Source organism: Miniopterus natalensis, chromosome 13 (genome assembly GCF_054644295.1).
Source record: "Miniopterus natalensis isolate mMinNat1 chromosome 13, mMinNat1.hap1, whole genome shotgun sequence".
NCBI classification, from domain to species: domain Eukaryota; kingdom Metazoa; phylum Chordata; class Mammalia; order Chiroptera; family Miniopteridae; genus Miniopterus; species Miniopterus natalensis.
The window spans coordinates 32,722,226-32,734,812 of NC_142093.1; the positions used below are offsets into that span (position 1 = coordinate 32,722,226).

The 12,587-nt window shown below is 40.7% G+C and overlaps 1 protein-coding gene across 2 annotated transcripts in view; it reads left to right on the forward strand.

Moving 5' to 3' along the window:
• The first annotated feature begins 4,134 nt into the window (after positions 1-4,134).
• The window catches only part of SANBR (SANT and BTB domain regulator of CSR), a 33,821-nt gene continuing 25,368 nt past the window's right edge, over positions 4,135-12,587 (forward strand). Inside the window, exons 1-4 of one of the 2 annotated variants that reach the window (XM_087823583.1) lie at positions 4,135-4,207; positions 8,707-8,865; positions 9,926-10,109; positions 11,143-11,236. In XM_087823583.1, coding sequence (XP_087679709.1) covers positions 8,716-8,865; positions 9,926-10,109; positions 11,143-11,236 — 428 coding nt within the window. In that variant the 5' untranslated portion in view covers positions 4,135-4,207; positions 8,707-8,715. Of the gene's footprint in view, positions 4,208-4,892; positions 4,986-8,706; positions 8,866-9,925; positions 10,110-11,142; positions 11,237-12,587 lie in introns of those variants that run through there. The other variant, XM_016214041.2, reaches the window with a different exon arrangement.

Consider the following 12,587-nt stretch of genomic DNA (forward strand, 5'->3'; position numbering starts at 1 on the left):
GAAATGTGTTTTTGTTTCTTTGAGTTGTTTTGTTTAATATTTACTTTGTAAAAACTAATCCTTCGTTTGAAATTAACTGGGAAACTCAATATCCTCAATGGGATGTGAGGAGAAGCCAGGAATGAAGAAAGGATATTAACACCAGAAAGTAGAAAAGGCATAATTTCTACTAATAAACCTGCAAGCATATATTTTTTCCCCCATTTTGCCACATGTCCTCACAACAGGTCCATAAACTAAGACATTTGGAAACTTCTGCTTTGAGGTTTAGGAAGACTTCTAAGTGCCTTCTGACTCAGAGAAAAAAAAGCAGGTACATTTACAACTGTAGTTTTGTGTGTGTGTTTTTTAGTCTATGGCAATATTGTTTGAAAATTTTCATCCATATGTGGTACATGGCAACTAAACTCATAAATCAATTGGAAAAATCTCAACCATTGTATTAATGATTAAACATACACTACTATACTGTTTTTCCATTTGTATGTGAAAACAAAAATTTTTAAATGTTTTTATTTAGGGAGAGGGGAAGGGAGAAGGAGAGAGAGAAACATTGGTGAGAAACATGGATCAGCTGCCTCCTGCACGCCCCCTCCTGGGAATGGAGCTCACAACCCGGCATGTGCCCTGACCGGAAATCCAACAGTGACTTCTTGGTTCATGGGGCAACATTCAACCACTGAGCCATCCTGGCCAAGTGAGAAAACACCTTTTTAAAAGTGAACTTACAAATAGTTAACACATTTTCCATTTGAAACTTGTTAATACCCATTAAGTTCTAAATATCTATTTCATTGAGTTGTTGAAAGGATACTGTGTTAAGCACCTAGCAGAGCACCTGACAATGGGGTAAGTGTTCTTGTTAAAGGTGATAAGCACTTGCTAATAGCCAGGCTATCAAGATGCAATTTTGAATCAGGAACTGTATTTAAAGACAAAAGACCTGCTAAGGGGATCAGGTGGGACAGTGCCCTTTAGGAATGGGGATACTGTCTTGTAGCAGCCTATTAGAAGAGTGGAAAATTTCCTACCTATTGCTAGCACAGGTACTGAGGGACAGGGGGAAATATTGTTCAGGAATAAGCAGTCAAGAGTCTACAGTGTTAGGCACAGAACTGCCACACACACAAACACATACATGACACCATGTTGGACTTGGATTCTGAACATGAGGCATATCAATTCTAGTGGCTTTTGTGAACAGGGCCTCCACCTTGGGGTAGTAAAAAGAATACACTGGGATATAATAACTATCAGAGACTTTTGGGGGGAAGTGAACATGGCCTCCAACATGATTTCTTCCAGACTTGAAGCAGATGAAGGAAATGTGCTTATTGCTATATCTTTTACTTTTCCACATTTTGTTTCTTTTTGTTGTTTTATACAGCTCTTTGCCTTGTCATGAAGAAAGTTACGTTTTAAATCATGCTCTGCAATCATGTTTGGTAGTAGCTGGAGTCCAAAAGACATTGCATTTATTTTTATTGCCTTTCATCCATTTATCTAAGTGTATATATATATATATATATATATTTTATAGTACTAATGGAGTTCCTTTTTAGTTTCACATTTCACTAGTTAAAAATGTTTCAAAAATAAGTTACTGTAATGAAGTCAATAATAGAGGTCTGGGTAGCATATAATCCTTGAAACTAGACTGTTGTGTAGAGACTGCTTATTGACCATCAGTATTCACTCTCCCATAGTTTAAAAGTGGGACTCCCACCTTTTAGTTGGGTACACAGCTGCTCAAATGGAGCCTACATTATCTGGCCTCCTCCTTTATGGTTAAATTGTAGCCAATGGGACACAAGTGGAAGTGACACATGTAACTTCTGGACCATGCCTTAAAAGTCCTGGGGCATGATATAGATGATGTAGTATAGAATTGTACACCTGAAATCTATATAATTTTATTAACCAATGTCACCCCAATTCATTCAAATTTTAAAGAGTCCTGGGGCATGCATTTCTTGCTGTTTTCCATTTCTTATGTGGGGTGTGGAAGTTAGAGTGAGCGTTTGCAGCCATTTCAGATGCCATGATGGAAGTTATGCGTCAAGGATGGCAAAGCAGCCATGCCAGCCCTGAACTACCACCTGTACTGTAATTTGAGAGAAATAAACCTGTATCATGTTTAAGCCACTGTGTTTTGGGTCTCTTTGTTAAAGCAACTTAGTCTGTGCTAAACCTAATTGAGGGATAGGTGAGCTTATGAACACAAACGAGTTAGACTTGCTGAGGAAGGGAAAGTGGATGGAAGAGGCCATTCTGCAAAAAAGGCCTCAGGAAGGGACATCTGTACAATACCAAAGACAGATTCTTCTTTGGGCAAAGGTCATTGAACCTGAGTCGGCTATCTGACCTTGGACAAGTCACTTAAACTTTCTCTGACCTTATAATGAAAAGATTGAAGAAGTTGACTGTTCAAGGATCCTTTCTAGCTCTGTCATTCTGTAAATGAATTTCGTTCTAGAAGAGACTGGAGAGAGATGAGGAGGATACCCTTCAAACATTAAGTGCCTGCACTGATCCCCCAGAGATGCATAGTCACATGTGGATCAAAAGCCGGAGCAGATGTTACCGGCGAGGCCCCGTAGTGGAAGTCTGTTCTCTAATGCCTCTGCTTGCGAACTGGTTCATTCCTAACTGATTGCACTTCTCTTTGCTGCGCCTTGCTGAAAGCAAGGGGCGGCCGCCAACACAAACTCACATTCTGAACTTTTCTGAACTACTTCCCTCAGAGCTGTAGGCTTGACAGCCCGCCTTCCAAGTTCACTGGGGTGACACTCTCCCCAGTACATTTGGGACGAGTCAGCAGCCCTCCAGCCTGCAGTAGGCTTCCACCTGCCAACGCCATGTAGGTCTTGGGTCTCTGTTACTGTTGCACACCACTCTCGCTACCAACTCTCCCTTTCAGGGGCTTCGCTGAGCTTCTGTAACAAGTAGGTCAAAAGGGCACCAGCTAAAGCAAGACTGACACGTCCCGAGGCGGACGGGCAGGCCGCGCAGGGCGCGTTAGGCAGCGGTGCCAGCGAGGCGGTCGGCGGCCCGGGTCCCTCCGCGTTACCGCTCTGCAGTCCCGCAGGGGTCCTGCTGGCGCCCCGCGTGGAGCTGGCTCGGCACCCGCACCGCGGGGCGCCAGCCCGCGTGGGAGAGGAAAGGAAGCCGGCCAGCAGTCTCTCTCACGAAGTCACCTGGTAAATCTGTGCTACAGAACTTGCCTAACTTGAATGTCTTCGCGGAACAAAAAGAGCGAAAGATTTGCAGGAATTCACAGGTGATCCAGTTGGGGAAAAAGGACGTTTTCTGTCCAGTTGGCCACGCCATCATCAGGCCTCCCCGCAGGAATTATTCATTTGGATGGGGCTTGGCTTTTTCTGTCCCCTCTGACTCTGACATTTAGTTTTCGGTCCTCAGAACAGACATATCCCAAGTGGAAATTTAAAATGTGGTGTGTGGCACTTACCCTCCAAGACTGGGCTGTATACATCGTACCAGGTTCCCAGCGGTAACACAGTCACACACAGGCGGAACCTACTGGTGTGAATAAAAGCTGAATTTGTCACCCAGAGTTATTTACATTTTTCAAGAGACGCCTCCTGATAAAGACGATGCTTAACCAAAGACAATTTCAGTGTCTCTCGGGTCACACAATTTTGCCATTCTGCCTAATCTAAGCCGCTGTACCAAAGCGACCCGCCCCGAAAGCCATTTCGCACGCCCGTTACTCGAGTTCTTCTCTCCCTCCCATATTCCCCCTTTCTTCCGGACTCGGAGCTGGTCACCTAAGATCCGGCTTGGAGGCTCTGGTTGCCAAGGGACAGGACGCGGGAGGGTGGGGACGCTGCACTGCGACAGTCCCGGGAGCTGGGGAAGACCTAGGCGAGGCGCCGCAGCCGCGCGTTCGGCTCCCTCCCGCCCGACAGGAGCTCGTCGCTCATTGGCTCCGCCGCTGTGGCGCTGGCCCGCGATTGGCCGGGCGGCCCTGGGCCTGGCGCTCCCCCGCCCCCGGGCGCTGGTCCCCGGCGGCTCCTCGGGCGGGGCGGCGCGGCGCGGCGCGGCGCGGCGCGGCGCGTGAGGGCTCGATGTGAGGGCTGCGGCGGGGGCTGCGGGCCCGGGCGCGGGAGCGTATGGCCCGAGCGCGGGCCGAGCCGGCCGCCGCCGCTGACGGAGGTGCAGCGAGGGCCGCCGCGGGCCTGTGAAGGTGAGCGAGACGCCGAGGGGGCTCGGGTGCCGGCCAGGGGGCGGGAAGTGCGGCGAGGGGCGGTGCCGCTGGCAGCCGGCGCGTTCCCGCCGCGGCCTCCATCCCGGCGGGCCGGCCGGGGTCCCGCTCGCCCAAACGCCCGCGAACGCGCCCCGGCGCCGGCCGCCGCCCGCTGGCGCCGCCCGCCCCGGAGCCCCTCCACCCGTCCCGCCCGCGCACCTGCCGGGGGAACCAGCTTCTGCCCGCCCGCCGGCCGCCCCGCGGGTCGCGCCGGCCGCGCCCCTCCGCCCGACGCCTTTGTCCGCCCCGGGTCCCTCTGCAGGCTGAGCGCGGGGCGCGGCGCAGGGGCCCCGCCGAAGGTGTCGGGGCTCTGCTCCGTTCATTCCGGGTGTCAGATGTGATTACTGTCTCCTTCACGACGGAAGCCGCCGGCGCGGTTCTCGGGGGTCTGGAAGCGGGGACGCCGGGCTCCCCCGGTGCGGGGCGCCTCGGGGCGCCCTCCGCCCCGCCCTGCCGGGGCCTTCGACCTGCCTCCGCGCCCTCGCTCCCCTTCCCTCCGCGGCTCGGGGGAAACTGCTGTCCCGAGGAGCCTTTGTCAATTTCAAAAAGGAAAAAACAATTAACAATGAGATGCCAGCTGTGGACCTCTGCTGGCCTTAACTAGTTAGGTTGGTCGCACAGAGACATTGAAATAAACCAAGCTTGTGGGAGTGGAGGAGACGACATGAAGGGCGCTCTTAGAGTGTAGCGTAGTAAACAAGTAGCATCTTTATTTCTGGTAAGTAACACGTTGCAGCTTAAACGTTAACTTTTAAAATATATTTTGTCGTGAATGGGAGTAGATTTAGTAGTGGTGTCATTTGAGCTTCAAACTTCTTGTCAGTTTTCTATGTCTACGCCCCCCCCCCCCCCCCGTGGGATGCACTGTGACAGTTCTTCTGAGAGAGTGGGTGTTACTGTGGACTGTCCGTCAGCGCTGTGCCCCCCGTACCTACATCCAGGCTCTGAGGGAGGCTTTCCTGAACATTCATTCATCCGACTGGATTGACACCGGGCACTCTCCCCGGCTTGGTGTGATTCAGTTGTGTAGAGAAAAATGTCAACAGAAAGCAAATTTTCACCTCTAGATGATTTAAATTATTCTTAAACGTGTGTATGAGTGTCATATTTGAAGTGTACATACAAGTTTTTAAGTGTTTAGTCTGGATTGCATTTTTGATTAGCTAACAGAGGCCTACACATTGTAGGTCACAATAAATATTTTAGGAATTTTAAGTAAATGTTTTGGAAGGGGGGGGGAGGGAAGCACCGAGTTCCATGCCCTGAATTATGTTTTAGACTGTTTTCTAAGGCCCAAACAAATTATTAAAAAATGCCCCGTACCCTAACATGTCAAATTGCATGGTAGGAAAAGTGATGGTGAGCCAGACTCACAGGTCGAGACCAGTGAAATTCTGTAAAGTCTCTCTTCAAGTGGGCTCAAGGCAGCGATTTACAGTTACTGATTTATGGTTATTAAAATAATTCTTAGATTTTTTGAATGCCAATAATGACCAAAATTGGAAGGGGAAAAATAATAATAGTGGTGATAAATTATTTACTGAGCACTTTTTGTATGCCACATAGTGTGCTGGGTGCTTTATATATTACTATTTAATCCTTACAGTAACGACAAAAGTAGGTATTTTTTTTTTATAGCTGGGACAATTGAAAGTGGTAAAACTGGATAAGAATCTAGATCTGACTTTCTATTTATTTTGTCAAAAGTGTACTTCATTGAAAAGCTACTGTCTCTCCTTTTCTGCCACATTTATCTTTATGAATTTCGTTAATCTGAGGATCTCTGGAATGGTAATGTTACTACTACAAACATTATATAGTTCTTACTGTTGTACCAGGTAGCTTGGTCCATGTATCCTCAGAAGTATGTGGGCTAGCCACTATTTTTTGTTTTATAGATGAGGAAATTGAGGCACAGAAATAAGTAATCTGAACCATATAATACTTTAACTGGTAGAACCAGAATGAAATTTGAGCAATATGCCTCCAGAGTCTATACTTGTATCCACAACATGATTCTAGCCCATCAATAGGTAGTCTCTTGTTGCTAGAAAACTGTGATTTTAGAGTGCTTAGTGTTTTTCTTTGTTTCTTTTTAATGCTCATGCAGATACATGTAGGATAACTTTTGATGTGCACCACCTGATGTCCTATATCAATGTTTTATGTAAACAGTTACATAGTACTAGTCGTAGTTGACCTGAGAGCTTCTATACTCCAACACCCCATCCCAACATTTAAACATCTCAAAATCCTCAGCACAATCCTAGGAGATAGATCCTGTTATTTTATGCTGCATCACATTTGTGGGGTGCTTTTATTGTCTTCAAAGTGCTTTCACAAAATAATCCCTTTGATTCTTCTATGATGTCGGTCAGAGGTATTATCATTTAATGTTACTGCTGAAGTTAAGATGACTTGCCTTAATTAGCATATGTGGAGTTAATACTCAAAGCAGAGCTGCAGAGTCCTATGTGCACTACTTTTGGCCCTGTACCAGTCTGTCAGTGGATCCTCACTTTGTACTTCTTATCCTAAAATAGATGATATTTTCCATAGGAACAGCTTCTCTTTGGTGATTATATTCCCAACCCAGAATTCATCATAGATATGACTAGCCTTTGTCTTATTTTCATCTGTTTATGTTCTAACTTCAGATACAATGCCTGGTACATAGTGAAGGCTCAGCAGATGTTTGAAGAAAATAAGAAATGTCTCACATACATTGATACAAAAAAAAGTTTTTAAAATTATTTTTTTAAATTGTGGCTTTATTGAAGTATAATTGACATAAATTCTTAAAATTCTCTAAGTTTAAATGGTGTAGCTTCATTTTCACTTTGATACCACAGCCTTTCCCCTACCCTACCTCACAAACAGCTTTCAAAACTGTTTCATTGAATTATAACTAACTTCAAAATCTGTTAGACTCTATCTTTCTCCACCCCAAGCCATCATGCCTAACCTGCTGTCTCCCCTGTACTGTATCTCTTGTATATAATGGAAACAATAAGGATGTGAGAGTCAGTTTTACCTGGCTCTGCCTCTTATTAGTTCTGTGGCCTTGTACAAATTACTTAACTTCTCTGAACCTGTTTCTTCATCTTGTAAAAGTAGGGAGAACACCTATCTTACAGGGGTGTGGTGAGATTTTATTGAAATAATAGTTCCACCATCCCTAGAAGTACTCAGTAAGTAATAGCTCTTATGTGTCCCTCTTCTGCCCCTCCATGGCTCCCCTCTGCTTTGGCTCTCAGCAAATGGTATTAAAATGATCCGTTTGTCTGTTAGTATCCCTCACTAGACCATAAACTCCTTGACAGGGACCATGCCATATTTATTTTTGATGCTTGGCACATAGTTGGGACTCACTGAATGTTTATTGAACTACATTCATTTTGAAAGCCATGTAGATCCTTTTTTCTTGGCAATCCTGTTGCCCAAAGATTTTGGACACCCTTGGTCATTGGATATGTTATTCAAGGGCTCCTGGATTGAAATAGGGGATGTGACGTGAGGAGAGAGGGGTGGAGAGCCAGATGAGGAAGCAAGGGAAGCCTCCACTCTGCAGGAGTGAGCACATGAGGGTGTGTGTGTGTGCGCGCGCACGCACGTGTGTAGATGTCCAGGTTTTTTATGTGAGTGCCAGGCTGTGTGTTCCAGTGTGTATGTAAGGGTTAAAGCTTATCAAGCTAATGGTTACATTACTTCTGAAGACAAGGAAGAGGAGAACTTTTCCAAAAAAGTTGTTACAAATATATAAAAATAACACTAATTATAGTTTTTCATATAATCTCTCTGTCATTTATAGTTAATAATCACTTGGCACAATGATTATGCTTATCCCAAAATGTCAGATTAACTTGGTTTTAAGTTTCATTTGATTACATCAGTAAAAGTTAAGTATGTTCAGCCTCCCTTGTTTGTAGCATGGACATTCACTCAGAAAAATAAATATTGCTTAGGACTAAAATGAAATTATAATTCTTTTTAACTAGCTATTTTTTACAGTTTAATTCTATCTTCCTAAGTGTGCCTGATTTATACTTTGCTAATCAAAGTATACTTGATTACAATTACACTAATTGTATACAATTCCTGCCCCCAATGTTTTATTTTGAAAAAGTTTAAACATATAGCAAAGTCAAAAGAATTTCATAGTAAACACCTGTATACCCACCTGTTATATTCTACCATTAATATTTTTGTATTATACTTTTAATCACATATTTGTCCATTTTTCTATCCATCCATTGAGTCATAACGTTAAAATGCTGTTATATTTGAAGAGTTTGAGCTATATAGTTTGTGTTTATTTTAGGTCAATTTTAATTTTCCTTTACATAGTAACAGATAATTTTTAAGACATAAACTGATATATAATGTTCTGAAAACATTTGGATATCAGATGTAAATAAATTTGTCTTCTCTATTTCTAGTTCCAAAAAATGAGTCGTGGGTATTCAGAAAACAACAATTGCCTGAACAATAACAACCAAATGGTGTTAGACATGCTCATTTATCCATTAATCGGAATTCATCAGACCATCAACTGGGAAACTGTGGCAAGGCTTGTGCCAGGCTTAACACCCAAAGAGGTAAATAACAGTCCCACAGATATCTCCAGGAAAAAATCAGAAAGCAAGAAAATAATTTTGAGTTTTACTTATTTATATGTAGGTATAAATACTTAATGTGCATATGATATGATTTGACTAGATAAAAACTATATAAATTATATAATACATTAACCCACCTGGTATGTCTATACAACTGAAAATTCACTCACAATATCTTTTTTTTTTTAATTGATTCCAGAGAAAGAGGAAGGGTAGGTGTATATTTTTCTTCCTTTGCGCCTTCCAGTCTGCTATGGAATTTACCATCCACGTCGATGTTGATGAGATTAAAAATGGATGCTATAGCAGTGTTGTTTGATCAACACCCATAGTAACATAGTAAGGAAGGCATTTTGGTGAAGGAGTACTTAGCCTTACTATTCTTAATGTACTATTGATATTTTCTAATATATTTTAATGTTTTGCTAATCTGGACCTTCTCAGTTGATTTCATGACCAGCTAATGGGTTAAGGGAAAACACTGTACTAAACAAACTAAGTCCAAGTAGGTGGCAATGAAGTGTTACTACGATATTTTATGCAAGGCACTGTTAGGAACAAAGTCTTCATTATTTTAATAAAGAAAATCTGGTGTCACAAATCAGAAACTTTTTGGTTTACTTTCCGTTGAAGGTTAGAATTTGGTCTTATTCCTGGTGGAAATTCATTTAATGTTAATATATTAGCCAGGTTTTTAACTAAATTATTAAAATTGCTATCTGATAATAGATACACACCACAGGAAATATGGTTGATAAAGGCATTCTTCATTTTTCTACAAGAGCATAAACATATTAGGCCTTTGGGTTAAAGTGTATTTTTAAAAAATTCTACCCTGAATTAAAAAAAAAATTTTCAAGGGCTTTTTTGTATTGAAACATATGCTCATTTTTCAGTAGTTACCCAGTGGATTAATATTCACTTACAAAAAAAATAATTATAGCAAAGTATCTTCAAATAGTAGGCAAGAATGTATTTTCTTATTTTTTTAATTTAAAGTCCCCCAGACCTGCATTTTCTTACTTTTATATCATTACAGTGTGCAAAAAGGTTTGAGGAACTGAAGAGCAGTGGAAGCTCACCTGTTGACAACCAGTACAGTCCCCTAATGGCTGGAGAGAGTCCTGTTGAAACTTTAGCCACGTATATCAAATCCTCACTTCTTGACACACACGGAGAATTTCAGGAAACTTCAGTTGGTCAGGATGCAGTTTCCAAAACAGGTAAGGTTTGAAAACAAAATGCAGTGTTTGTCCTTACAATAATTCTGCAAAATATTATGTATTACAGTCACCTTTTCTTTATTTATATAAAGGCTAATATAAACATTAATAGAAAAACCTATTCGTATTTGTATATTCCTAAGTTTTAGAAAATTTTCTTTTCTGTATATGAAAAAAAATTTAATGTTAAAGTACAGGTCATGCCCAGCCAGGTGTGGCTCAGCGGTTGAGCGTCGACCTAGGATCCAGATGATCGGGGTTTGATTCCTGGTCGGGGCACGTGCCCAGGTTGTGGGCTTGGTCCCCAGTTGGGGGCGTGCAGGAGGCAGCGGATCAATGACTCATCATTGATGTTTCTCTCTCTCTCTCTCCCCCTCTCCTTTCCTCTCTCTGAAATCAATAAAGATTTTTTTTTTTAAAAAAAATACAGGTCAAATACTATTATCAAAAAAAGTTCTTTACCAAAATTTTACTGTCATAAATTTTAAAGGAATTTGCCCTATACCTTTTACTTAAAGTTCCCCCCTCTTCCCCAGAGGGAATCTTGCTTGTCTCTTGTGTTACCTTTTTTATCTTTATTGCAGTCAAAAATAGCTTCACATGACACAGTGGCAGGGTAGAAGAGATGTTTCTCACAATTGCTTTGGAAATAACTGTTTTTAGAAATCCTCGGAGTGTAGTGAGTTATTTTAATCTCAGCAACAGCGGTCAAAGTATTGATGTAAACATTTACTTCAGGAAGAGAAATTTATACTATTGGCTTTTGAGCATTTGACCCTGTTTCTACACACCATATCAGGATTTTTTTAAAGCTTCAGTATAACATTAGCAATTTGTTATCCCTTTTTTGGACTATTTCTTCCATGGACCTTTGGAAATACTGAGGGAAATGTCACCTGACCAAGTACCATCTTTAACTAGCCTTGAGAACCTGCATTTACAGTATAACCATTCATTAGGTAAAAACCCATTCTGAGCTGGAAATGCTAACCTCCCCCCTTTGTTTTTGTATGTGTTTGTTTTTGTCTTTAAGGAAGACATAGTATAGCTTCCACAAGGAACTGTTCTTCAGAAAGTGAAAATTGTACTACTCATAGTGGTGGAGAAAAGACTGAAGAATCTGAAGGGTAGGAGGCTGGTTCTTTGCTAGATAAGATTTAATATCAATATCCACTTTAAATTATAAAATATATGATTGGTGATTGTATACATCAGTTACTATAATTTAGGAAATAACACATTACACAATTGATAAACATTCAAAATCAGTGTTGTTCATGTACTGAACTATAAATAATTGCTTGATAGCTAAACATGGCTTATTTGTGTTATTTATAAATTGGACTAGTTTTTCATTTTAAAACTTCATTTTGAAATATTAGAAATAACCTCTATTAACATAAAACTTTGAAAAGTAAAATTTTAAATCTAAAGAAATATCTGTCATTAGTTCTCCAACTTTATTAAAGAAACTGGATATGTAATTTAGAATAATGTATTTGAATATAACTACTCATTTTAGAAACATTTAAAATTTAGAATATATCTTTCAGTATATTGCAAGTTTTGAAACTTTTGTATTGTTTTGTATATTTTACATACACTAAACTGCATATATTTTAAGTATTCACTTTGATGAGTTTTAACAAATGGGCTCACCTAGTATCCATCACCCAAATGAAGACATAGAACATTTTCATTGTCTCTTAAAGTTCCTTTGTGTATTTTCCATTCAGATAGTTCTTTTTATAACAGCCTTATTACTATATAATTCACATACCATAACATTTACCCTTTTGAAAAAGTCCTGGAGATAGATGGTAGTGATGGTTGCACAGCGATGTGAATGTACTCAATGCTCCTGAACTGTACACTTAAAATGACTAAAATGGTAAATTTTATGTTATGTATATTTTACCACAATAAAATAAAATCACTCTTTTAAAGTGATTTTTAGTTTATTGACATAGATTTTATTTTAACTGATAGAAAAATCAGTTTGTATGGCAGAAAAATTTTATCAGATAATTTTTTTACTGGAATTATCTAATATTTTATATGGTGGTCCAAAATGTCACAGAAACTTTATGCTTCATTATACTTGCCATTACCTGTTTATATTTATTTGGAAGAACAATTTGCAAAGAGTTATTTAAATTCCTTTGACTTTGACAGAGTGTTAATTAATAACCCTTTTTCTGGTAGCCCAATTTTATTTCCAATATAATTATTTATTTATTTTTCAGTTACAGTTGATATTCAGTATTATTTTATATTTGTTTTAGGTGTACAACATAGTGGTTAGGACAAATGTAATTTTTTGTGTTAGAAATTTATGAAGTTCAATTAAACACACATTAAATTCATATTGTAGGACGCTGTATCTCTTCTTATTTAATTCTTCCTTTTGTAATGACATGTAGGCAGTTGTGGATCACTAATGTTTCTTTTTGAGGTAATATAATTTTCAAGGGATAG